Source organism: Trichoderma aggressivum (genome assembly GCF_033847375.1).
Source record: "Trichoderma aggressivum f. europaeum strain CBS 100526 chromosome Unknown scaffold_079, whole genome shotgun sequence".
NCBI lineage: Eukaryota > Fungi > Ascomycota > Sordariomycetes > Hypocreales > Hypocreaceae > Trichoderma > Trichoderma aggressivum.
The window spans coordinates 65,733-91,162 of record NW_026946445.1 but is presented as its reverse complement, the minus strand read 5'-3'; the positions used below and the strand labels follow the sequence as shown (position 1 = coordinate 91,162).

General features: G+C 51.4%; 8 protein-coding genes across 8 annotated transcripts; 4 read left to right on the top strand and 4 right to left on the bottom strand.

Moving 5' to 3' along the window:
* Positions 1-277: 277 nt before the first annotated feature.
* Positions 278-2,011, bottom strand: Triagg1_10662 (uncharacterized protein; the record flags this gene model as incomplete). Its single annotated transcript, XM_062894758.1, has 4 exons — positions 278-550; positions 620-1,645; positions 1,720-1,794; positions 1,859-2,011. The coding sequence occupies 4 exons, from the start codon at positions 2,009-2,011 to the stop codon at positions 278-280; spliced, it is 1,527 nt and encodes a 508-aa protein (XP_062750409.1).
* Positions 2,012-3,779: 1,768 nt separating this feature from the next.
* Triagg1_10661 (uncharacterized protein) lies at positions 3,780-4,668 on the top strand (the record flags this gene model as incomplete). Its single annotated transcript, XM_062894757.1, has 3 exons — positions 3,780-3,970; positions 4,055-4,534; positions 4,593-4,668. 3 exons carry the CDS (start codon positions 3,780-3,782, stop codon positions 4,666-4,668), a joined length of 747 nt encoding a protein of 248 aa, XP_062750408.1.
* Positions 4,669-5,417: 749 nt separating this feature from the next.
* Triagg1_10660 (uncharacterized protein) lies at positions 5,418-7,169 on the bottom strand (the record flags this gene model as incomplete). Its single annotated transcript, XM_062894756.1, has 4 exons — positions 5,418-6,145; positions 6,522-6,627; positions 6,705-6,832; positions 6,908-7,169. 4 exons carry the CDS (start codon positions 7,167-7,169, stop codon positions 5,418-5,420), a joined length of 1,224 nt encoding a protein of 407 aa, XP_062750407.1.
* A 353-nt stretch (positions 7,170-7,522) lies between these two features.
* Triagg1_10659 (uncharacterized protein) lies at positions 7,523-8,051 on the top strand (the record flags this gene model as incomplete). The annotated part of the gene is made up of 3 exons (XM_062894755.1): positions 7,523-7,561; positions 7,618-7,700; positions 7,760-8,051. The coding sequence occupies 3 exons, from the start codon at positions 7,523-7,525 to the stop codon at positions 8,049-8,051; spliced, it is 414 nt and encodes a 137-aa protein (XP_062750406.1).
* A 297-nt stretch (positions 8,052-8,348) lies between these two features.
* On the bottom strand, positions 8,349-9,377 carry Triagg1_10658 (uncharacterized protein; the record flags this gene model as incomplete). Its single annotated transcript, XM_062894754.1, has 4 exons — positions 8,349-8,380; positions 8,438-9,075; positions 9,131-9,205; positions 9,340-9,377. 4 exons carry the CDS (start codon positions 9,375-9,377, stop codon positions 8,349-8,351), a joined length of 783 nt encoding a protein of 260 aa, XP_062750405.1.
* A 1,598-nt stretch (positions 9,378-10,975) lies between these two features.
* Triagg1_10657 (uncharacterized protein) lies at positions 10,976-13,199 on the bottom strand (the record flags this gene model as incomplete). Its single annotated transcript, XM_062894753.1, has 4 exons — positions 10,976-11,561; positions 11,628-12,665; positions 12,762-12,778; positions 13,050-13,199. 4 exons carry the CDS (start codon positions 13,197-13,199, stop codon positions 10,976-10,978), a joined length of 1,791 nt encoding a protein of 596 aa, XP_062750404.1.
* Positions 13,200-18,829: 5,630 nt separating this feature from the next.
* Positions 18,830-20,008, top strand: Triagg1_10656 (uncharacterized protein; the record flags this gene model as incomplete). Its single annotated transcript, XM_062894751.1, has 3 exons — positions 18,830-18,912; positions 18,972-19,031; positions 19,099-20,008. The coding sequence occupies 3 exons, from the start codon at positions 18,830-18,832 to the stop codon at positions 20,006-20,008; spliced, it is 1,053 nt and encodes a 350-aa protein (XP_062750403.1).
* A 2,283-nt stretch (positions 20,009-22,291) lies between these two features.
* Triagg1_10655 (uncharacterized protein) lies at positions 22,292-24,726 on the top strand (the record flags this gene model as incomplete). Its single annotated transcript, XM_062894750.1, has 4 exons — positions 22,292-22,739; positions 22,797-23,857; positions 23,915-24,509; positions 24,569-24,726. 4 exons carry the CDS (start codon positions 22,292-22,294, stop codon positions 24,724-24,726), a joined length of 2,262 nt encoding a protein of 753 aa, XP_062750402.1.
* Between the last annotated feature and the right edge of the window lie 704 nt (positions 24,727-25,430).

The window sequence follows — 25,430 nt, the reverse complement described above, 5'->3', positions numbered from 1 at the left end:
CCAGCCTGGGCTTGCTTATACTCCACCTCCAAAATAGAACAGATAACTTTTAGGAGGGCTCTGGGTCGAATCCAGTCCCATCTCCAAGCTTCCTCCGCTTCCGTTCTGGCATCCGCAGATTCTGTTTTTGTTCCGTATCTTGCAAATCTTCAAAAAACCATCCCGCTGGCCTCCTCATGGGCCGGGGTATGGTATTGATGCAACAGCCGCATCTTCTTTTTCTCCCCCTCGCCACTCGACGCTTCGTTTACATAACACCCAAGGCGGCATGTGCTCTCTAAGCATTAGCAACCTGGGCACCACCGCGGCCACGGGCAGCACCACCTCGTCCGCGAACCTGGCCGGTGAAGTTGCCTCTAGCATTCTGGCCACCTGCACCACCACGGCCACGGCCCGAAGCACTGCGATTGGGGCCAAAGTTGCCAGCGAAGGCGCCGGCCTTGGGTCGTCGTGGCTCGACAACAATGTTCTCACCATTGACGGTAAGATTCTTGCCAGCCAGAGCGGCCTGATAGCCCTCAACGGTCTTGTACTCCACAAAAGCACAGTTCTTAACACATGTGAGTTAGTAAGGTCTGTTCTAGCTTGTCCAATTGTTGTTTTGAGGAAATAAACTCACCTTAGCACGGTTGATGTCGAAGTAGGTCAGCTCGCCAAAAGCGGTCAAGGCGCTCCGAAGATCAGCATCTTGGACCTTCTCCGTGACGTACTTGACGTAACCCATTGTGCCCTCCTTCTCGGCTGCACTGGCAGAAATAGACTGGGGTCGGTTTTGGCGCTTGGAGTCGGCGCCGGCAGTCTGCCACCCAGAAGCCTCCTTGGCCGCCTCGGCAGCAGGAGCAGCAGGAGCAGAGGTAGCAGAAGGAGCAGCAGCCGGGGCTGCAGCGGCAGCGGGTTGGGCAGCCACAGGGGCAGCAGCCGGAGCCGGAGCCTTGTTCTGCTCGGCAGCGGGAGGAGTGGCGGTCTTGGGCAGAGGGACAACAGGTCGCGGGCCGGCAGCGGCAGCGGCACGGCTAGCCCAAGTCATCGGCTTAGCAGGAGCGGCGGGCTTAGCAGGAGCAGCCTCAGGTTGAGGAGCAGGCTTGTTGGCGGGAGTGGGACTGGGCTCCTTGGGAAGCTCAGCAACCTCCTTGGCCTCCTCTTCAGCGACCTCCTTGGCGGCAGTCTCAGCATCGATCGGGGCGGGTTTCTCCGGCTCAGCCTCGGCGACCTCAGCAGCGGCAACGGGTTCCTCAGCATCAGTACCGTTGACCTTGGAAGCCTCCTGGAGCTTCTGGTCCACCTCATCGGCGTTGACGGCTTCCACCTTGGCCTCCTCCTCAACGGACTCGGGCTCGGCAGGAGCAGGGACCTCTGGAGCAGCCACTTCAGGCTCGGCAACAGGGGCCTCTAGCTCGGCTTCAGCAGCAGGCTGTTCCTCCTCATCTTCGCTGATGTACCTTAGGATGTCATTGAGGACAAAGTAGCCAGAAGGTTGCTGAGCGAGAACAAAAGTCTGCACGAATTTCTTGGGTTCTCCGGACTTGTTTGAGATTTCACCGATGACCTGGATGACAATGTTGTCGAATGAAGCTTGGGAATCGACATTGGAGACTCGGACTTTGCAGTCTTGGAAGTCGAGCTGCTTGATACGCTCTTGGATCGGCTACATGGTGCGTAATTAGCTTAGGTTATTTAGTGGGTGGAGTGGGAGAAAAAAAATAAACAAAGAGCCATTACCTGACGACCAACAGACACGTTGGCAACCTCAGCCTCGAGTCCAGAGACAAATTGAGATCGTTTACCGTAGAACAGCTGTGTAAAAAATTCGTCTTAGTATCGCAAGGATGTCACCGGGGAGAACCGGACATGAACTCACATGCAGCTTTTCAGGCGACTTGCTCAGAGTGGTGTAGTATTGCTCAACAAAGTACCAGCCAACCTCGTCCTTGGAAAGATTGTTTCCAGAAGCGCTCGTATCAGCAGGACCTGCCGTGACCGCGGGCTGGTCGAATGATCCGTTGGTAGCCATGATTGGAGGAGAGAGCCGGGCCAAAAAAAAAAGAGAGAAAGAGAGAGAGAAAAGTGATGTTCGAGAGATCCAACGGCGTGGGGAAATTGAAGTTTATCGTGGGGCAGCGATCACGTCGAAGTTGGGTATCAACGCAATCCAGGAACAAAGAGAAGAATGAGCGAGTAGAAAATGACCGTCTCGACACACAAGCTGAATGCTAGTCCAAGAGAAACAATTGTTCGATGATCGACAAGGAGGGGAAGAAATTTGAGGCGATTCGAGTGGAGGAGCTGCGGGCACTTGTGGGATGACAAACAAATCGATGCACAAGTTGGGAGGGGAATTGCGAGCTGAACCGGGGGCGAGTTCAATGGATGCAGAAGCTGGCGAAGCTCACGGGCGAAGTGGTGATTTCTGTTCGGGGCGGCGAGGCCGTGGGTGATGGAAGGAGAAAAGGGGGAGAAGAGGCGATGGGCTGCACGGGTGCAGGAGGGAAAAAGAATTCGGAGCTTCTTTTGAAGTTGCCGTTATGATGTTTCGTGCGTGGGAGAAGGAAAAAAATAGGCACTTGGTTGGGGTCAGTCGCCTAACGCCGCATGGCCCGTGCGCAAGTCGCCCATCGGAACGGAATTAGTATCGCGGGGGGTAACTTTTCACAGATTTACGTGCTAGTGGACGCATCACATCATGCACGGGTGCGTCTTACGTTGTCTTTTTCTTCTTTTTTGTTTTTGAAAAGTCTTTGTTGGTCTAGATGGAGGCTGGGGAAGAGTGTGGCGAGATGGCAGCTACTGTTTTTTTGTGGTTGAAAGGAGCAATGGATGGCTTCTTTCAAGATGGGAAAATGCAACGTGCCGGGATAGCCTTGGGAGGCCAACACGTAACAGCCAAACATTTCAGCCTCTCAATGCTTTGTTGGCAACCCCTTGCATGAGACACGGCGCATCATAGCTCCCAGTATTACGTACGGCATGGACGACAGTCATACTAGGACTTGCAATAGTCCGCAGCCATCCTGGTCCCACCATGCAGGTCTCAGTCGGGATGCGGAGCGAGATGAAGGCAAAAAGCCAAGGGCGACTAGGCGGGCGCTTGCCAAGCAAAAGTGCATCGTCTTGGGTTCGCTTCACGACCGGTGAACGAGAAGGTTAAACGATGTTTAGCTAATGGTATCATGTCAGATATAAGAGAAGAATTCTGAATTGAAGCTGTTGTTGAAGGGGCATGAGATTGGTAACCCAATGCTCTTGTCTTCTAAAGTACAAAGACTCGAGCGTCAACCAATGCAACTAACTACGGATACAAACAAAGCCAATGCCACGTATAGATACGATCATAAACGCTCAGCACTATCAATGTATAAATTCTCTTATATCCACTTCATACAGCAGCGAATACCGATATAAGTGGTTGAATTGCATCAAAAATCCCCCAGTAATCGATACCACCTAGAAAACAACAACTGCACGCACCCAGGTCCGTCCCTGGTCAAATCCTCGGTGAGCAATGCGGGGTGTTTCCGCACACCTGGATTTTTTCTTAGTCCACCTTGATAAAATTTCTTGCAATCTTATCGCCAGCCAAAAAATCTCAAGGGCCAAAAAAAAAAAAAAATAGAACTCCAAACCACAACGTCGGCGAAATTTTTGGCAACAAATCTCCCAAGTCGCCAATTCGCTTCCCGCCTACCTCTACTCAGGTTCACCGTGTTCATTTCTTCTTCAATTACCCGCATTTCTAGTTTATTTCATTTCAGCAGCGTCCTTTTTTTCCCCCAGCCGACAAGATGCCCAAGTCCAAGCGCGCAAAGGTCGTCCACCTCACCCAGGTCGCCAAAAAGACCCGTGAGCAAAAGGACCAGCTGTTCCAGAACATTCGCGAGCAGGTCCCCGAGTACCAGCACTGCATCGTCTTCAACGTGGATAACATGCGCAACAACTACCTCAAGGATGTGCGCCGCGAGCTCTCCGACAGCCGGTACGTTTTCACCTCTACCCAGTTTAAAAGAATGATGCCCAGTGATTTCATGATAAGCTAACGAATTGGCTTGGAAACCCCCAGACTCTTCTTCGGCAAGACAAAACTCATGGCCAAGGCCCTCGGCCAAACCGCCGAGGAAGCCATCGTCCCCGGCATCGAGGGCCTCGCACCGCACATCACTGGCACCGTCGGCCTCCTCCTGACCAACCGCCCCGTGGACACCGTCCTCGACTACCTCAACAGCATCTCCCCCGTGGACTTTGCCCGCGCCGGCGTCGCCGCCTCCCGCACCTTCACCATCCCTCCCGGCGTCGTCTACGCCACGGCCGGCGAGGTGCCCAAGGAGAACGATGTCCCGCTGCAGCACACCATTGAGCCCGAGCTGCGGAGGCTGGGTGTTCCTACGAGAATGGTCAAGGGCAAGGTCGTTCTGGGTGAAGAGAACGGTGAGGGTGAGGGCTATGTGATCTGCAGGGAGGGAGAGGTGCTCGATTCACGGCAGACTAGGCTGTTGAAGCTTTTTGATGTCTGCCTGAGCGAGTTTAGAGTCAAGGTTTTGGCGTAAGTTTTTCTGCTTCTCTTTTCTTTACAGGCGGCATTGTCATCTAACGATTCATAGGTACTGGAGCGCTGCGGCCAACGAGGTAACGGAGATTGACCATGCCGCCATGGATGGCGTCGAGGAGGAGGATTAAGGCACCTGCCTAGTGTTGGGGAAGTTGTAGTTTTTGGTAGAAATGTTCTGTGCGCATACAACATATACCAGCAACGGGTTGTTTGGGTATTTCGGCGTTCCAAGGTTCTTCACAGGGTTTCAAAAAGATGGAGGACATACTTACATGATATATACATGCTTATGCTCCTGCAATGATGATCAAGCAAAAAATAATTCTGCGTCTCAAGAGTCTTTTCGTTAGTGCTGTTTCAAGAGTTTTATCTACAACTCTCGCTCGCGCATTGATACAAAATACACATCAAAACGGCATATAAACTATTCTCTTTTTTTCCCCTATTTTTTTTCTTCTTCTTTTACTCTTTTGCTGGCTAAGTGTCCTTTAAAAACTCCCCCTGTCGCAAAAGAAAAGAAAGCAAATTTGCCTCCATACTTGCAATCAGTCGGTCACAAGAGCTTACCTATGACCTTACCTGAAGCTCCCCGAAATTTCAAGCTGTTTTCCCTGCCAAATGTGCTATAATACATTGCGAGAAGAACACTTCTCGTCTTCGTCCCTAATATTAAGTAATTCCTGTCCAGTATTGACAGTTATTGATAGTGATGGTCTCCAGCCACAGGAAACAAGACAAAGGGGAGTTACTACCCATAGGTCCAAGATTCATGGGCTACTAGCTTAGGAAGACAGTGTACGATGGTAAAGGTAGGTGGAGAGGGAGGCGATCCTTAGGTCTGAGATTGAGATTGTGCTGGTGGAAGACGGCAGGCTTCTTACCCTTGTGAGGTGAAAGAAAGGATGCGAAGGAAACTCGTCAAAACAATTAGTTTACCCACCAAATGCCGAAAGTTGAGTCGACTTGCACGGGCTCCAGCCTTAGTAGCGACGCTAGTAGCGACGCAGTTTCCGAGGATCTTCGTAGCCACCGCCTTCGTATCCTCGTTTCCGGCTGTCATCATCGCGAGGGCGGTCGTAGTCCCTGTCCCTGTCACGATACCCACCTTCTCTGCGGCCAATGGGTTCCATGTTGCTGCCAGTGCGACGTCCTTCGCGGTCTCGGTCTCCTCCTCGGTCTCCTCCTCGGTCACCACGTTCTCGATCACGGTCACCGCGGTCGCCACGATCACGATCACCATATCGACCGCCGCCATCTCGGTGACCGCCAGATCTATCATCGTATGAGCGTCCGCCACGAGACTCAAACCCACCACCGGGGAAGCCCCTGTCACCTCCATTTCGTCGGTCGAATCCTCCAGGTCCGGATGGGGCTCCGTTGGGGGCTCCAAAGCCGCCGTTTCGGTCACCTCCTCGGGGGCCAAAGTCACCTCCTCCTCGGAAACCTCCACGGCCACCGCCAAAGCCTCCACGGAAACCGCCTCGGCCACCTCGGCCACCCTCGAATCCTCCCTTGAAGCCTCCACGGAAGCCGCCGCCGCCGCCGCCGCCTCCTCCTCCAAAGCCTCCAGGGCCTCCAGGGCCACCAGGACGAGAGGGCATTGCTCTAGTATAGCCCCGGCCACCCAGGCCGCCACCTAACCTGCGGGGCAGCCAATTCTTGGCAGTCCTGCCACGTTCAACGTCCACTTTGATGCGCCTGTCTTTAATGCGAATACCATCGCAAGCATCCAGGGCAGCTACTCATCGTTGCGTCATCAGACGCCAATGTTAGCAACTCTTACCATAGAAAAGATATTCACGGTTTGGAAGAAAGAAAAAAGAAGCGGGCAAGAGTGAGACAGGCAAGCTTGAGGACCTTGTGAACGTCTCGTGGTATGCTTCTACGGATGGGCAAGCTTGAGGGCCACATCTTCGAGGTATATCCACCGGGATTGAATTGGATGGTCAAATAGCATGGAGGGGTGTTGGAGTTTGTTTACCTCTCATATCTTTCTCGCGCTCAAAAACGACAAATGCGTAACCCCTGTGTGGCTTCTTCTTCTTATTAGGTTTCTCGTGGGCATGGGTATCAACAATAATGCGAATCTGTTGCAGCAAGTCAGCTTTAGGGTCCGGTATATGTGCAGAGCAGATGCACCGCATGATGGTGAGAGAACACGAACACGTTCAATGGGACCAAACCGTCCAAACTCCCTTTCCAAATCACGCTCGTCAGCGTCGTAGCTGAGACGGGCAACAATGAGAGTCTTGAAGGCATCACCACGGATATTGGGATCCTCGTTGGGTTTGACTATCAGCTCAAGTTAGTCACGCGACAAAGAAAAGAGATGATAGGTCCGCTCAGTCGAGGCATCATCGTCCTTACATTGTTTTGGTCCCTCGGTCACCAAAGCTGCAGCAGCCTCCTTCTGCTCTCGCTTTTTCCGATCGCGCATCTCCAGCCAGCTCTCGGTGGGCTGGTAGACATCCGTCTCCTTGTACTTCTGCAGCTCGGGCAGAAAAGCGGCGAGGCCACCAATGGGAGCTGTCCTGCGCTTCTCTGGCGCATGGTCAGACGGTTCTACCCATCGCAGCGGCGGTCGCGCGGCAAAGAGCGCCAACAGGTTAGGGGGGAGCTTGTCGGTCATGGCGAAGGAACAGGCGAATCGCGGTGGCTGCAGTCAATCAGAGATGTACACAAAATCCAGACGTCGCTCGCTGGGGAGGCCGCGGGCTCTGGCGTTCACAGATGGAGATGCCCTGCTGCGGCTGGTTGCTTGCGGCGAGAGAGTGCGAGACAAGCCGCGCGCTTCTGGCAGCAATAAATTGTCGTGAAGCTCAGGCGATGCCTGGGACGTGGTTTTGCCGGAGCTGTGCCGGATGAGGCTAGTCCCAATCAGGATGGGTATCGAACTGGACTGTTTGATTTTTGAAGCTGCGCTCAGCATGTTGCGAGCTGGGTCATGAGAATTCCGGCTGGAATATTCACACCACATCCAAGATGACAGTCAAGGCGCTGCGAGTCATTGCAGATGGCAAGGTACGCAGTCCATTTACATTCCTACTTGGCGACAGCAGACTGACAGCGAGCGCCAGAATGGCCTGGGGGCGTTTGTCCTTCAGTGCAAGAAACTGGACCTCCACTACTGCGACTGGGCGGGCAGCTCCAAGGGCATGAAGTAGGCGATTTGATCATGCCAGGCGGTAATTGGGAAACATCTGCTAACTACATCTATAGCGGTTTCATCAAGTCACTGCTCCCCAAGTTCGCAACCGCCAATCCACAGATCGAGTTTGCCGTTTCCCCGCGACCCGGCAAGCATCCCGTCATCATCGGCCACTACATCAACGGACGGACAAAGCCCATCTGCGTGCGCAACCTCTCGCCGTACGAGATTCTTCAAAAGGTGGAACTGTTGAGAGATGCCAGCGGAGAGAAGCTGAGGCGGACGAACAAGGCCGTTCTCAGCACCAAGCCAAGTGTTAGAGGTATCTGGTCTCCGTACCACGGCAAGGGTATGGCTGTATAAATTTGAGCGAATTTTCCATAATGGGTTTTATGTATGATGTCCGTGTATTTGTATTTGGATGAACCGCATAGAGAAGCACTGGTATTGGGTTGCTGGAGCTTTATAGGACACTACGCTATATATGAGCAACGATGCCTTCACAGATGTAAAATCAGTCCGATCATATGGAGAGACTTGGGTATATTTTATGGTTTCTATTCTCCATGCAGAAGCCTCATTGCTTTTTTTTTGTTTCCACAGTTCCACAGCATTTTCTTTTCCTACCGAGTTCTGTTTTCCCTATGTATGAGAACCCATTTACTGCTTCTGGCAGTTGATGATGTCGACAACTAAGAAAAGTTAGCATAAAGGCAGGCTAGATGATTTGTCGGGATTTTTCGACTTACAGGCAGGCTTGAGGGAAGCACCGCCGACGAGGAAGCCGTCAATATCGGCCTGCTTGCTGAGCTCGCCGCAATTCTTCTCGTTGACGCTGCCGCCGTAGAGGATACGGGTCTCGTCAGCGACCTTGTCGCTAACGTTGGTCTTGAGCCACTCTCGGATGGCCTTGTGGACCTCCTGAGCTTGCTCAGTGGTGGCAACCTTGCCAGTGCCAATGGCCCAGATGGGCTCATAGGCGATGACGATCTTAGACCAGTCAGAGATCTGGGCCTTGAGAGCGGCGAGCTGTCCGCTGACGACATCGATAGTCTTGCCGGCCTCACGCTCCTCCAGGGACTCTCCGCAGCACCAGATCACACTAATGCCGTTCTCGGTGGCGTACTTGGTCTTGAGGGCGACAACCTCGTCGCTCTCGCGGAGGATGGTGCGGCGCTCGGAGTGGCCCAGGATGGTCCAGTTGATGCCGCTGTCCTTGAGCTGCGAGACGGAGACTTCGCCGGTGAAGGCGCCATTGGGCTTGTCGTAGACGTTCTGGGAGGCAACTTCGAGGCCGGAGCGGAGGTTCTCGCGGACGAGGAGGAGATGCAGGTAGGAAGGAGAGATGACGACCTCTAGAGCGAGAAGAACAAGGTGGTTAGAACGACTGGGATTTCTTGACTGAGGCTGAGAGCTTCTGCTGAGGGAGAGAGGGCGAGCACTTGCCGACATTGGGGTCGAGAGTAGCCTTGTTCAGGTTCTCGACAATCTCCTTGATGGACGAGATGGACCCGTTCCTGATGTCAGGCATCAATTAGCTTCATTCTGCTTCCAATTCTCCATGCCCAAGCTCTGCGTTGTTTTGAAGAGGGGCGAGGAGATGGTACGACAATAGAAGAAAAAAAGAACAAAGAACGAGAATACCACTCACATCTTGAAGTTGCCGCCGACGAAGAACTTGCGAGCCATGATGACTGTATTAGAGGTCGATAGTCCTAAAAATAAAGCAGATATTCAATGCCAAAACAGCAATTCTAAGAGATGCAGCTCGTGGTGTTGTTTAGGTGAAGATGGGAAAACGCAGCTGGATGGAGGGGTAAATCGAGCAGAGCATCAGGAATGGAAGCTTTCCACTTCCGTTAGCTTTATGCCGCAAATGCGCCGAATTCCGGCAGACTTCGTTGGCTGACTTCGGCCCCACCATCGGCTGTCTCAGCTCTACCCGACTTGTCGATGCAATGCGAGCATCGTGTGTCTGGTGGCCATATAGCTGATGAATATCTGCCGACTTGAAGTACAGGGGAATTTATTAGATAATTACTAGACTCACAATATGCTCCTCTATCTACTAGGATCTACCTAGGTGGTACACATCTACTTCATAATACCCGCACAAGTACGTAACATAATGAGGGATGAAGCAATCAAGCATTAACAGTACTTCATAATACTTTGAAAATACTAGTTATCAGGCTTCAATCAAGCTCGCATACAGTTTAAAAATGAGTCTTAAGTTTGAGAGCAAAGCATAACAATAGCCTTTATATCTATAGAGTTTGAGCGGAAAGCACAATTAAATTTACACTTATATCACCATCTACATTCTCTTCCTCCCTCCCTCTCTCCACGTATAAATTCACTCCCATACCCCGTCCAGGCTACCCTAGCACACAACACATAATCAACATCCCTCTATACACAGCATCAGACAATAGATGGAAGCGTCAACTCGTTAGAATTCACTACACACTTAACATCGTGCAGGGCATTTATCCGGTCATTAGCTGCATGAGACATAAGCTGCATCGACTTGATGCCTAATTGGTGTCTTGACGAACCAGAAGGTCAGTAGCAAGCAAAGTCCTCAAGGGCAGGTATGGTGGGAGAAGAGCAGAGGCGGGTCGCTTCAATTCTATCACATAAAACTGGAAGATGTAGAGGAAGTCGGTTCTGCTAGTAATAGTCCTGCTCAATATTCATTCATAAATTCATAAAACAATAGAAACATATGTAAAGTAAACAAGCTAAACTAAGGAAACAACTGCCAGTCGAAACTGGTTGAGCGAATGTGCATGCTCAAAAAAGAAGCATCTAAAATCTAAACAAGGTCATAAATCGTGGGTATTGACAAAACAAATGAAAAAGCAAAATAGAACATGAAACGCTGTTTATCCTTTCCTTTCCCTACCCTTTCATTCCAAACCCAATACTTTTGACGTTCAAACCAGAACAAGTATGATGCTTTTGATCCATCCAGAAGAAGAAAAAAACCCATCTCCGTATCAAACACTGAAGTAACATGAAGAAAAACCCTGGTCCAACAGCCCTTCTCTGAGAGTGATTTTGTGGTGCGTATAGCCAATGCTATTCTGCTCGGCTTAGCAGTCCGTGATGGACGTAACCCACTTTGCGAGACTGTTACTCGCGGGACGTCCCTTGGGAGTCATTTCCCGGTGAGCTCGGCGTCTTTTGAAGACGCGAGCGGCCGTTCTGTGTATGTATACCTATATATAGACATAGAAAAAAAAAGAATATAAACGAAAGACCGACAACTTGCATCCAACACCTTAAAAGTAGTGTCGGCGACCGGATTGCATCTCCGTCTTGGGGGTGACGGTGGTCGCATCAGTAGCCATCTTGATCATAACCTCAAGACGCTTCTGGGCCTCCGCAATGTGCTGAAGGCCCTGGACATCGGGCTTGTCCATGCGCTGAACAATCTCCTCCAACGCCTTGCGCTGCTCCAGCCACTGCTCAATAAGAGGCTTGACAGGAGGCTGCTTGGGCTCTGGGGCCGGCATCGACTTGATCGAGGCCTTGCGGCTAGGAGAGCCTTGGGCTTCAGCGTCTGACTTGCGCTTCCGTCCCTTGGTAGCCTGCTGGGCAGCCCCAGTAGGGGAGGCACCAGCGCTACCGTGATCATTGTGAACTCGCTTCATGTGGTCCCGAAGGTTCCACTGACGCGGGAATCCGCTGCCAAGAATTGATCGCTCACAACCTTCATACATGCAAAGGAAAGGCTTGTCGCCGTGGCCATGCAGACCATGGGCTTCACGCTCGTGACGAAGAAGGCAGGCAGTGGAAGAAAACCTGGCACCCTCGCAAGCCTCAGCCTTGCAGCGGTAAGGCTTCAAGTGAGAGTCAACAAACTTGCTGCAGTGAGTGTTAGCTTTTCCGAGCAAGGGAAAAAGAATGAGACGGGGGGTTGATCAAACTTACTCATAGTTGCACTTAAGCTTCTCGGGCCTGTGGTTGCAGTTTGGCTGGCCTTCCCAAGGGCAGTGGAAGAGACCGTCTTCCCGGGGAGAAACGTTCTTGTACAAGGCATGATCTCTGGCAGACTCTCCCTCACTTCCCTGTCGACGGGCAGTATAGGCTTGAGGAAGAGCGGAGGCATCCTCCATCTGGGAGACGGCGTGCTCCGTCATGATTTGGAATTTTCTGTCTCTAGACAAACCAAGCCGGTAAGAAGATTGCTCGTCCTCAAGAGCTTGGAAAACAACATACCTGGGCGATGGGCAAGTTTCGGGGGAGGTTTCAGGGCTAAAAGGGGCAGATTGCCATGCTTCATCAATAGTGGCAGGGGAGGAAGTTCTGGAGATGGAGCTAGAAAAGCAGTCCCAGTTGCTGGGGGATGACGTATCCGGAATGGCATCATTGGCAAGGTGCATCTGTGAAGGAACCACATGGAGAGGGTTCATGTTGGGAACGGGGAAAGCAACGTTGCCGGCGCCAAGGTTCATTTCGAGAGAGTAGTCGTGCCAGGGGTACATTTGGGATTGAACACCGTGGGCATCTGAGTCCAGCAACAGACAGGAATCCATTCCGGCCATGGAGCCAGTAGCTTGAGGTCCACTCCGGAAAACTTGTGCATTACCTCTAACGCTCATATTAGACATCTGCGACTGTGAGACAGCAGAGACGTGGGAGCGGCTCGAGCTAGCTCGAGACATAGCCTGGGCTCCGGAGGCGATGGACATGACTGCTTTGGGAGCGGCGGTCCATGCCACATCAGCAGGTTGGGCCTGATCAAGTCTTGGTCCCCTAGGTGAGTTATGACCAGATGTGAAAAGAAACTCCTCGGCATCTCCTGAGTGCGATGATCCATTGTCCGGGTAATCATGTAAGGTCTGTGGCCCTTCTGCATTTGCACCCCATGACGAACCATTCATAAGGTCCGTCGATGGTTCTGTGTGAGAAAAAGAAAACATGGCAGGGGCAGTCGAAGCCATGGATGACTGGGGGTAGCTGAAGTCGCTAAGTCAGGTTAGTGTGCTGTTCTCACCACTACCAAAATTGAACACCATAAAAAGAAAGTGAAAGCTTGGCATTGGGAGTCAACTTTGATCCTACATTTGGGGGTTAGTAAGCTGGGCGTATGGTAAATTGGGGGTTACATGGTCACACAAACCGAGCCATATTGAAAAAAGAGGCAGTCATTCTGACAGCAAGTCCTCATAAGTCCACGACTAGTGTGCATAATGGGCTCCAGTTCCAATGGTGCGAAGGTGTCGGCATGTCCAGTGCTCCAGGTCAAGGTCTTCTGGTTCGACATTTGTGATTCCAGGCTAGGCAGGCCAAGGGAGAACAAAGAGCAGCGCAATTGAAACAAAGCTAACAAGAAAATTCAGTCGCACATACAGTTCGAGTCGAAAGGCCAACAAGGTCCAGACACGTGAGTCGAAGGATCCATTTGTTCTGGAGTCGGTGAAGCAGGTCCAGCTCAGAGTAAGGCCAGTTGTCAAAGATCCGCTTCTGCAGGTTTGCGTTCGCAGTCAAATCAAACTGCATTTCGTTCAGGTCCACGTGTAGACCGCTTATGGCCAGCTGTACAATCGTAGTCGTGCGGTGAAGGGTAATCCCGAGATCCAGAAAAGCAGGTCCGCGATTTCGCTCAATGGCCCGGTCCAGAAGTTACTTGGGCTCCGTTGGATCTCCGCAGTATACACGTGGCTCACGCAAACATCTGGCCAATGGAAGGTGTCGAGAACCCGTCGCTTCAATTCAAATGGCGGACCGTACTCACCGCTGGCATGATGCCAAAAAAGTATATATATCATTGATTTCTTATTTGTTTCCTTGCCCGGCTGGACAAGTCCTGTTCCAAAAAGTGTGTGTTCCGTTTGAGAAGGTCCGCGTGGCTATTCCATGGCTTTTTGGCATCCGGGACGTATCCTGTGGCTGGTTTCATGGCGGCAAGACAATGCTGACAGAGAAAAGAAATGTACATGATTTTCGCTCAACATGTGCAACTGACAAAGCAAACCGATAAAAAAAGCAAGAAACAAAGAACACGCAATATCCTGAGCATAAAGAAAACAGTACCTGGGCAGCGAAGAGACCTCATTAAGGTCAACATTGGTGTAGCTAGGCATGGTGGCCTGGTGAGCCACAAGAGCAACTGTCATTGTATCCCGGGTGGAATCTGTGAACAGGCCCTGGATGGGAGATCCGGCAGGTCAACCTGGAATAGTTGACGGTGAAGATCGAAGTGATGGAGGAGGCAAAAACGGTTCCTTGGAATGGCTTGCAGTTCCCGTCGGCTGACTGATGAGATGGGGGCTTGCAAGTGGATACAACAGAGAGGCGAAAAGGCGGTCTTGAGGGATTCAAGGATGTTTTGGGCAGAAACCGTTGGGCTGAAAGAAGAATCAAGAGAGAACGTTGGGCAACGAGGGGGCCCTGCGGGTTTTATCGTTGCGGTCCAGTCTGACTCCCATCTGAACAGAGTCAACACCCCCGCTGCCAGGATGTCTCACCACTCCGCGTGCCAATAGACGGCCGGCGGAACGGCCTCTGTGCTGGCCGCAGGAGTGCGCTGGCGCGCCATGATGAGGCATGATAGGCTCGCTTTACAGGGGCCTGCATGGTGTGCTGGCGCTGACCGGGCCTCTTCCTTGGCTGTTGAATGGTCCTAGTGGAGCAGGAGGTCTACCAGGGTCCTATCAATGACGAGCGCCGTCGTGCAATGTGATGAGTAGTGATGATGGCTGCAGGACAACACAGCATTGCAGTATTGTCGAGTAGGCGGGCACCAACGAAAAATTTTCTCCTCGATATCTGTAGCTGCAGGGCGGAGCAATTCGGTGAGGCGACGCTGCGGTTGCTTTGTTGGCCATATATTGCCTCGCCGCAGAAGAAAAGAAAACTCGAGCAATGAGACGGGCTGTGAAGCAACTGCTGGTGCTCGTTGCCGTTGAAATGCCAGTCCCATTAGAACCTGTAAGAGTGTTTGTTCAGCGTAGAGCGGCTGAACACATCCCTGGTCAGTAGGTAGCAGTGCTAGGCGTAGTCCAGGGAGTAGTCGTCTCTGGCCACCCCCGAGCGAAGAAAACAACTCGGGTCTGGTGTTTTCCTCGAGCAGACGAGAGCGCGTTCCGCTGTAGCCGGAAGCCGCACCAAGACCAGCTAAATCAGCCCATGCGTTGTACACGCTGTCGAAGGTCGTGTCAAGCGAACCAAACGCTGGCCATCCATTTGCTCTCAACACGGCGAAGCTGTGACATGGTGGACCGCTTGAGGGCATCTCGGGCCTCTCGTTGGCCGCTTGCAGAGTCTTGGAAGCGGGGTTATCAGCACGAGCGGCCAGAATGTCGCCAGACGAGATGCGCTGGCATGCAGGCAGGGAGCGTCGCAGACGAATAAAGAGCGGCGGCCGTGGTCACGCAGAAACGTTTTTTATGCACTCGTTCAGCCATTTCGTCACCGTGCGGTGCCAGGTGAGCCATTCAAATAAGAGAGAAGCTGACGAGGCGGGCTGGAATATGCATGGCTTGAGTTGATACAAAGTCGAGACTGCCCACGAGGCTGGATTAGCTAATCCAGCGTTATCTACTCCGTACCCGCGTGCTATCTGAACCATCCTCTTCCCCCCTCTCTGAAACCGAGCAGAAACAAAACACGCCGACGACATACGTTCTCAGCATGGATTCTTGGAAACCAAATCCATTAATGAAAAACTACATGCTAATCCAGCCGGACAAAAGTGTTTGTAGCTTCTTCCGGGTTTCCATGGGAAAGAATGCTATTCCTAATAGCGGCGGTGCGATTCCTGCGTCTTTCCGGCTCTACAGCTCCATTCCGAGGGGGGAGGCTGAGCCTTTCCACCATAAGCGCCCTGTAACAAAGGCCGGACGGTTCATCGCCAGATGAAACACCAGATGAAATAAAAGACCCTATCGGATCTCTTTGATGGCATAATACCTTCCATCTCTGGCAGAAATGCAGCAAGTGCTGTGCGCGCATAAGCATGCTCGATTTCATCCACGGGAACATTCAGTCACCAGGTTCACACCGGACGCGGGCGAGTTGGGCATGGATGCCCAGACAATTTCACAGTTGTTTCATAGAAGCCTCTATGATGCCTAAAATCTACAATACTGTCAGATGGGTATTCTCTTTTCTTTCTTCTTTCTTGGAAGCGCTGGAATCAGCCCATTGGGCCGCTTGGCGTGCTTGTACTGGGCAGATGAAGTGGCTCCCAATTTCAACTACAACCAAGCGGTTGTTTTCCTATTCATGCCGATCCCTCTGTTCCATCTACTCAGCATCCCTGGACTATTGCTATTTCGGGTCTTGGTTACGAACAGGTTGCTGAGCCACATCTGTTACGAGTGTGCCTTTCACCTGGAATCCCCCACTAACACGCTCCGTTTTATACGGAGAGCTGATATCAAGCGCTGCCTCTTTGGAATCCCTTGATGCCCAGGCCGCCGATCGTTTGAAGTTGGATCCACCTCATCCGGCGCTCCACACCGAAAACAAGGTTTGGCGGATGTAACCGGGGCGGTTGATTGAGACCTGCTGTCAAGGTCTACTTGGACTAACCGGATGATTCGTACTGTATTGTCTGGCTCCTCATTCGCATCGGCCAAGATTTCTAGAATAACATGTCTCGGATGGTGCTCGGGCTTGTGGTCCGTATGACATGTGCATGTACTCCGTACTCGTAGAGGTAGTACTAGTACCTAATACTCGTATTCCGCAATCTGGGTAGTTCAATGCGGCATGAAGCCATATTACTCGTATCTTCTGTTGCTGCCCTTAGGTAGTAGAAACTTTCCGTACCGACGCACTGCAGGGAGCAATGCAACTAAGAGAAATGTCGAACTCTCCTCTCTTCTGCAAGGTACTGGTAGACCAGCTATCCGCTCCGTGGTCCGAAACTGAAGTAATTGGTAGATAAACGTACCCAGTCGTGATCCCAAGCAAATGGCAGAGATGCCGTCAATACGAAAGTACAGTACATACTTGGTACCTTGCAGAGCACCTGGATTGGTGTTAGTCGCTTCGTTTGCTCCCGGTACCCAGCAGGTTCTAGAGGCCGTCGAGAAAAATTGCGATCGATTTTGTATAACCCATGGACGGGTTCATCCATGTCCTTGACCAGACAGACCTTGTCGCGCGTCCTCGCTTATCCCCCGATCCAGCTTCAATCCCAATTGCCCAATGGACCAGCTCCGAGCTTCCTGTAGCTCTCCGAGCTCTCCCCTAGCACTAACAGGTACCTGTACGAGTACTTAGTACCTACCTAGGTAGGTACCTACTAGGTACTAAGGTAGGTACAGGTAAATACCCGTACCAGCACTAGGCCTACTACTAACTGCCTGGCATTTCTCCTCCTCCTCCTCCTCCTCTCCTACCCCCTCTCCTACCTAGGTTCCATGTTCTCTCATAGGATGTGCGTGCAAAACGACATGCATACACCTCAGCCAACGTGAAAGCCGGGAGCTGCCTCCTACTGCTAGCACGAGTTCTGCTAGGGTTCATGTTGGTCTGTAAGTAGGAATTCAGCCGGGTTGGCCGAATCTACCCCAGACTTGCAACCGTCTCAGCGAAGCTCGCGGATATCCTGGTTGCCTGCCTGCCTGGGACCGCGGGCGTTCGGCTGAATCCCTCGTCACTTGCTTCTGGCCGCATGAGTGTTTTCCAATCGCGTGTGGCCCATGCCTTGATCTAGTGGGCAGCGGTCCGGATCAAATGTGGTTGGGCTGGGAGCGGGTGCAGCCTAATTCTTGATGCCCAAGCAAGCATCAGCCTACCAAAGACGCCGCTCCCTTGCCGGTTCCCCATCGCCTCTTTTTTTTCCCTGCCCTGCCCTGCCTCCAATTTCCGGACCCCAACGGCTATGACTGCTTTGAGCGTCGGCTCGCCTTTGGGCAACAATCAGCGGAGCCCAACCAAAAGCCTGCCCTTACCCCACGATCGTGTGCTTCGCTCCAAGGTCCTGCAAGGCGACAAGATTCCGTGAAGCAACTTTGCTTCTTCCTCCTCCAAAAAGCAGGTTGGCGAGCATCACCCGCGTCATGAAACAGCCTCGGGAGTTTGCCACTCTGGTACTATCATTTGCTGTAAGCCACAGATTGGTTGCAGCGTTCCTTAGCTCTCGGCTCGCACCCTTGACCTTGATACGGCACCTCGTCCCACCGACGTCTCCCGCCGTCCACAGCGCGCTCCACCGGCACACAACTACTATCTAATAGCATAGCAGAGAAGCACGCAGAAGAACACATTACAAGTACGAGTCCACGTATGAAGAGCTCCCGCTTCCCCTTGCTTGCCTCACAAGCGCGGGCCCGTTGACCCCGGATCTAGTCGTAGGCGCCCGATTACTTGGGACGAAACAAGAGGCCACGACGCACCGCACCGAAGCTTGGCTGTGCCTGTCGATTTGCCTCCCGCACCCTCTCCTCCCTCTCTTTGTTCTTTTCCGGCGGGTTCCTCGCGCTTCTCAATGCCAACCCGAGCATCGCTAGTGATCGACTGAGACCGGGGCTGCCCTGCTCTGCCCTCAAAGGACTAACTGCCAGTGAGCGTTGATCCTGCATAGTACATAAAGCGTGTCCATTCCGGGCTGACGAAGCATTTGTCTGACAGGTCTATCTTGCCTAGACGAGCAGTGTCTACTATTCCTCTATTGCCTGGAGAATTGGATCCTCAAGGACGATTCGGGCCTTCGCACTGAATTTAGTGCCTGATACAACTTACATACCCCCAGGGACCTACAGCCCAGTTTGAAGTTGGCCTTTCTGGATTGGTCGCCTTGGCTGTTCCAACACACCGCCTATAGCTATAGCTCACCTTGTGAGAGACCCAAAGGACCAGACCTTCATCTTCCTCGGAATACCGCTTTCCCCTTGGATCTCCCTTCGGGAAGCTTTGGAAAAACCCCTCTTGGATTGCTCGCAATAGGACCAATGCCCAAGGTGCTCTCTGGATTTGCATTTGCCGGACTCTACAGGCTTCAACCAGTGCTGTTTTGAACTCATTTGCGTTCCCTTTTGCCTAGCTTGAATTTTTTTTTAATTTTTCTTTTTCTTTCTGCATTCTCTCTCCTTTCTGTCAAGCAGACATATATACTGTTCTTGTTTCAGCTTGTTGTTTATTGACCCAACTTACTCCCGGTCGTATCCTGTTGCATTATGAGCCCTGAAAACATGGCCCAGCCCGGATTTGCTTACAACATGCCTTCCGCCTCCAACGGCCACTGGAACCCGCCTCGCAGGTGCGAAATGACCATCACCAGCCAATTACGAGACCCCAAGTTGACTAACACGAGTGTAGCCTCTTCTCCGAGCCATACAATGGCGGCAGGCTGGCGGGTAACCTTTATCCCATCTCCAGGTGAGACAAGACAGGCCGCAACGGAGCCCATTGACGAGTGCCAAGCTAACAACAGTGTCTTTTGAAGCCTGAACCTCTCGTCCAGCACCTATCCATGGGCTGACAGCCCTCCCGCACCATCCAATGGTCATTACACGAGAATCGAACCCGCGGTGTCGACCCAGCCGTCCTATGTTCCTCGTTCTCCTCCCATGACAAACAACTGTTCCAGCTCGGTCTACTCCAACTCGGTATATGGATCCAACAAGCGCAGCAGATCATCTGCCTGGGATGGACAAGGCAGGTATTCGCCGACGGGATCTGTCGATGATATCATTGCGTCCCCCAGCCTGTCCGATTATTCTTTAGACAATGGACTGGACCTCGTCGTTCCCACCAACAAGCCAAAGCAACAAAACAACAAACCTCGATCGCAGCGACGACCATCGAACCGAGACGAGTTTGATGGCCCGCATCAATTCTTGCAACGCCCACCACCCGATGTCATTGCCATGCAGGAGAGGGAGCTTCCGCACCTGCCCACCAACCTTCACGTGCAAGAGCAGGATAACGTTCTCAACCAGGTCAATGACCGACTATCACAATGCGCCTACGACTTCGTGGCCAAATACCAATTCCCAATTCCGTTGACTCAAGACATGAGGCCCGTGGAGAGGCCACAGGATCGAGAGTGGACCGAATGGGTTTACCTTTTGAAGAGGCTTGCCACCAAGAGACGGATTCCCGCCAGAGTCCTCTACAATGGACAAATCAAGCAGTTTGTCACCATTCTCGAGAACTCACTCGAGATGCGGCATGCTGCCAAGCATCAGAGCCGCCCTCTGAAAGATGATCGAAACATCCTCCAGCTCATTTCTGCTGGAATTCAGGTGGCTAAAATCCTGAAAGATGCGTCGGCGATGGACTATCTCGACCGGCTATACGTTTCAACGGAGAAGCAGATTCAGGAGCGTGCTAGCGCGCGATTCCGATCCTAAGCCTTCTCCCCCATCTCTACCAGTCTCTTTTTTGGCATTAATGATCACGTTTATCATGAGACTGCAGATTTGAAAATGATTTATGATTTCCTTTTTTTATCTTTTCATGTTCCCTCACAATGCAAAAAACGAATAACGAGAAAACGAATACTCAGGTATGCCACTATTCCTATAAAGCTTTTTTTTTTCCTTCTCACGTCCATTGCTGACCAGTTGAGTTAGTTCACAACAAATCGAGTCATGCTACGGGCATCCAACTATGATGATGACGATATGTAGACATAAAAGTTGCGCTCTAAGGCGGCCTGCTTTAGCAATGTAAATTGACAGGCTGTACTGGGATTGGCTACGATGTTTTTTTTTTCTCTTTCTTGGTTCTTCTGTTTATACTTGTCTTTTTTAACATCCTTCAAGTATGGCTCGTGTCATGGTAGCCTTGCATTTTTGGGAGCTGGCAGGACACTCTTCCATTCATTGTTCAGACATCATCAGCGAAACGAGTTTTGCAGCCACATTCTGCTTTGATAACAAATGAGGTACTTGAGAATTGACCAGTCGGTGTGAGAATCCGGTGCATATTACTGCATTGCCTGCATCGATGTGCTATGATTTATCAACTCTCCAGTACATTCTACTGCATTGACGAAAGCAAGCGAGCAGGGAGAAGTGCAGAGGTTGCGCGGGGCATTGTGGGAGGAGGGGGAAGCGGGTGAGGCATGAAAATGGGACTATGCGAGGCAGCTGTGTCATTGTTGGGGGTAACGATTGGACTGTAATACTTTTTGTACTGTTAGAGATACGTGCTCTATGCATTCTTTTGATAATGACGAGTTGAGCACGGCCAACGAATGGAAATTGGAGACGCATGCTGGGAGATGACCTTCGAATCAAGGACAAAGGGCATGGTTCGTGCCCGTCCATGCATGATGTGTTTCGGGAGAGTAACTGTATGGAGTAAGGATCAGTATGAATTGGAGTTGGTGCTGCTTTATGATGTCGGGTGCTTTGTCACATAATCAAATATGTATTGTTATCTTTTGGGTTATGAGTATACATGTGTGTCCAAACGAAGCCAATGCTGTTGTTGTGAGCTCTTCAGGTAGAATTGGCCATTGCACGGCTATTGTTTGGTCTGTGTGCGTTTGCTAACCTGGAATAGTACTAAGCGGCGGTGCTACAGACGGCTGATGAAGAATATTAGACGGGTTGCTAGTACCTAGTATGTGCCCCGAGCTAGAAGCCGAGTGTGAGTGCCCCGTGGTGTCTTGGACTGGTGTGGACAAATTCGAGGAATCGGGCCATCCGAGGCAGATGGAAAACCGCGCTCTGGGATACAAGGCAGAATCTTTGATTGAGGCTGGCGAGGCGAGGCGACACGAGACGAGTATCGGGTGAGGTTCGTGAGTACCTAGAAGAGGCTCGGTGTCTCGATTAGACTGTCGGTAGGTGGTTATGTCTTTAAATAGCGCTGAGGAAGATCCCGTGTATGTAGATACAGGGACCACTACGTTTTGCTATGTGAGCGAGGAGTAGATAAACAGTTGTATCCTGATGAATAGTTTCTGCTGTTTTATTATGGAACGTATAATAACACTGGCACTTTACGTCAACCATGATGGGTTTATTCAGTTTGATATCAACCAAAACTCATTATGCAAAGCTCCTGTAGGGTACGGTCGAATACCTGCAAATCCAAATGCAAAAGACGAAATACAAAATACACATGCTCAAGTTCCCGATTGGGACGAGCCATGCATGTGCTTCGGAGCTGCCCTGTGAATGGCTGGGCCTCTCTCGCAGCCGTTGGCCCCACCAGCTGCCGCCAATGACGGCGTCGCATCCGATCGATGGCAAAGCGGTTCGGTATTCGATTCCGGTTTAGCGCCAGATGCTCGTGAATCGCTGCGACACCATGAGATACAGCGACGGTCAGCCTGTGGTTTTTTTGCGACCGAACATGAATATGTTGTGATTCATTTTTATTTCTATCTTATTTAATTCCGGTACTGGGATCTCGCCGGATCGCTGTCGCCGATGCATCTTTTGTTTCCCGGGCCTCTGACACAGTCTCGCAGTTGAGGCAGATGGAGTGAGTCTGGTCGACCAAATCGCTGCCCGGGATTTACAAGCTGCGGAGTGCCGACTACCTACACGAACAGCGAATTTGCGACGACTTGGCACAACGCCATTCACCCGTCTATGCTCTAAAAGTCATCAAAGTATTGCCATCTCTCCCATCTCATTCGACTGCCGCGGCGAATACATAATCATATTCACCTCGCCATGGCTTCCGTCACCTCACAAAACGCCTCTCCGCACGCTGGATCCTCACCATACGACTTCGATTCTAATGGCGACACCGATGAATCTTGGCAGTACATTGATTATTCGAGCAGCGCATCTGTTTCCGGGTCTATCGGATTTCTCCCTAGCCCTGCAAGCGGCAGCTTAAACGGTTTCGCTATCGTTGGTCATGTTTCTACGCCGTCCCAAGGCGGGCTTTCGCCAGGATCCATGGTGGATATGGATCCTACAGTCTTCCTTCCCGCCAGCACTACATATCAGCAAGAAACCGAGTTTGTAACCGCGGACATGTTCTCGAGTGGTGCTGAGCGGCCTCCCAGCAGTGCAGATGCAAGCTTTTCGCAGGGCGATGCTGCGTTCCTGACGCCGCAGCAGTATCTCTTTATGCCGTCTGGCTCGACAACCTTCCAGCCGCAAGAGCTCAATGGTGAGTGTACCCGTGGCGAATGTGGAGAATTATATTGACATCAATGGGTATACACAGATCTTGCGCCCTTTATGAACGACTTCCCGGTCGACTCTTTCTCCGTGATGAATCAGACAAGTCCGGCGTCACAGTCGTTGCCTCAGCAAAATGTTCTTCAGTCACTACCTTCGGATGCAAGCGTGTCAACATGGAACCAAACCAGTCCCAGTCTTTCTGCTACCGAAAATAAGTTTGTGTTTGAGGAAATGATCTCTTCGCCGAGCCAACTGAGCACCGCCTCATCCTCGAGCCCCAAGTCGCCTGCTATCAAGTCCGAGGCGAGCAGCAGCAAGTCTGGAAAGTCGATACGCAAAGTAATTGGCGGCAAAGTTGAGAAGAACAAGAGCGACGCTTCCGGCAGCAAGTTTGTCATTGTCACGCCGACAACGATTAGTGCCCGTGCTGGCAAGCCGAACCCGTTTGAGTGCTTCGAGGCCATGAGGACGACACAGAAAGGTCGCAAAGGCCCACTGGCAAATGAGACAAAGGAGAGCGCGCTGCAGGTTCGGAGGGTGGGCGCATGCTTCTGCTGTCACAGCCGCAAGGTCAAGTGTGACAAGGAGAGGCCGTGCAAGCACTGCAAGAAGCTGATGCTCCAAGTTCCGCAAGTGGTGTGCTGGCAGTTTCAAGACTTCTTACCCGTCTTGTTCCCAGAGTTTATACGTGGACATTTCAAAAAGGATGTGATGGCTAGCTTCATTACGGAGAATGTTGAGGGCTTCACAGTCAGTGGAGCAGAGCAGTTCTGCAATGTTGAGCTTTCTTCGGGTCCACGGTTTGCGACTACGTTGAAGCTTCAAGCCAAGTTTTTCACGGCCAAGACGTGTGACGTCTTACAACACTGGCATTTGAGCAATGGCGAAGACCATGTTGATCTCCAATCCCAGGGGTCGGCACCCATTGGCATCGAAGTTAACAAGGGGCCGCAAAAAGACGAAATGAAGAAGCTGACCAAGGGCTATATCCAAGCCCTTGTGAACGAGCCGCTGCTTGCAGATCAGTTGACCGATTCCTTCAGGTCTACCAGGCTTCCTAACAAAATCCTTTCAATCGTACAAAACTTCGCAAAGAAGTCCGATGTAAGTAAAACGAATGATTACCCAACGTACAGCGGGAGAATACTCACTGTGAATTAGTCCACCATGGTCAAACGGGCTCTTTCGATCTATACAATGCACTATGTTATGACCAGGCATCTCTGCCTAACCCGCCAATCCATCCTCTCTCTCCAACCGACTGGTCTTGTGCCTCAGAACACCCCCTGGGTCACTCCCCGAGTGCTAGCGCGGCAAATCAAGTCTCTCATTGACGAGCTCATCTTGCGTGATATGCAGCATCTCTTTGAACTCTTTTCCAAGTCACTTAAGCCAAAGCTTCGGCGAGAATGGGCGCCGTGTCTGGCATCGTTTCTCGTCCTTTGCCTCTTCATGGAGGCTGTTGAAACCGCCGCAGATAATTTCGTCGTGTCGCAGAACGAAATTGACCTGAGGAACAAGTATTCTCCCAAATACAAGAGATCACTAGCTCTCGATACCTGCAAGGAACTGGAGAATATGCCTTTCAAACAGTTTGCATACCAGTTTCATCATCTTTATCAGACACATACAAAGGATGCAAACACGAGGAGCCTCAATCCCTTGTTCGACAATAGCTTCGTCGAACAGGGCGAGCTTGACCCCGCTGCGGTGGAAATGGTGCAGGCTTTGAGAGAGCTTTTCCATGGAGAAGACTGTAAGTTGAACAATGTCAATTAGATTCGTCCCAGGGCATGATGCTAACTATTGAAACAGGGCAAGACATGCAGTTCCTTGCTGACGACGAGCTCTTATTACACAGAGAGGAGCATCCCTACCCTATGGATACATCGTTTCTTTATACCGGGCGTTTGGTGGCCAAGTTCTTGTTATCATTTACAAACGAGAGCGTCATTTTTGCTAGCAAGATATGATGGGATATTTTCCCCGTGCTTTTCTTTTCTGCAGCTGTTACCTCTTTGGCTAGACAGGTGGCATTTTGATGACAATATATAACGTCCCAGGAGAGTTTGGTGTGTGTTTTCGGATTATGCGGAGTTATGGACCTTGGATCGTTACATCTACATGTATGCATGGCAGTAAATGACATAGCTACTATAGTTGCGGATCACGCAGTCACAGCGTGGCAACGAATTACAATATGTTTGTCTGATTTTAGTCCTAATGCCACACACATTCTCAATGGCATCAGGGTGGAGCAGACTGGTTGTCTAGACCGTTGGATTCATCTCCCACATCGAACGATAAAAATATAGTTGACACTCTTGCGCATTGAAAGCGGCGAGGTGTAGGCAAATCGTGGGTACGTGTCACGGGTTTTTGGTTTTGGCCTAGATAAACAGCCAGCCAAAGGCCAGCCAAAGGAGAGAGGAGAAGCACATCGCCATGACATGACATGACATGACTGTCAACTCCTCTCCATACTCACCAGATGAGCCCCAGGCGGTCATGTCTTGCCTCCCAATTGCGGGATGCAGACGCCATGAGGTCATTGAGCAGCCGGAAATGGTTGCAGTGAAGCTTTCCTTGTCTGCATCTCGCATGCGCAAGTGCTGATGAAGGTTGAGAGGAAGAAAATTGTGACGGCCGCAAAAGCGGAGCAGCTTCAAGAAAAAGG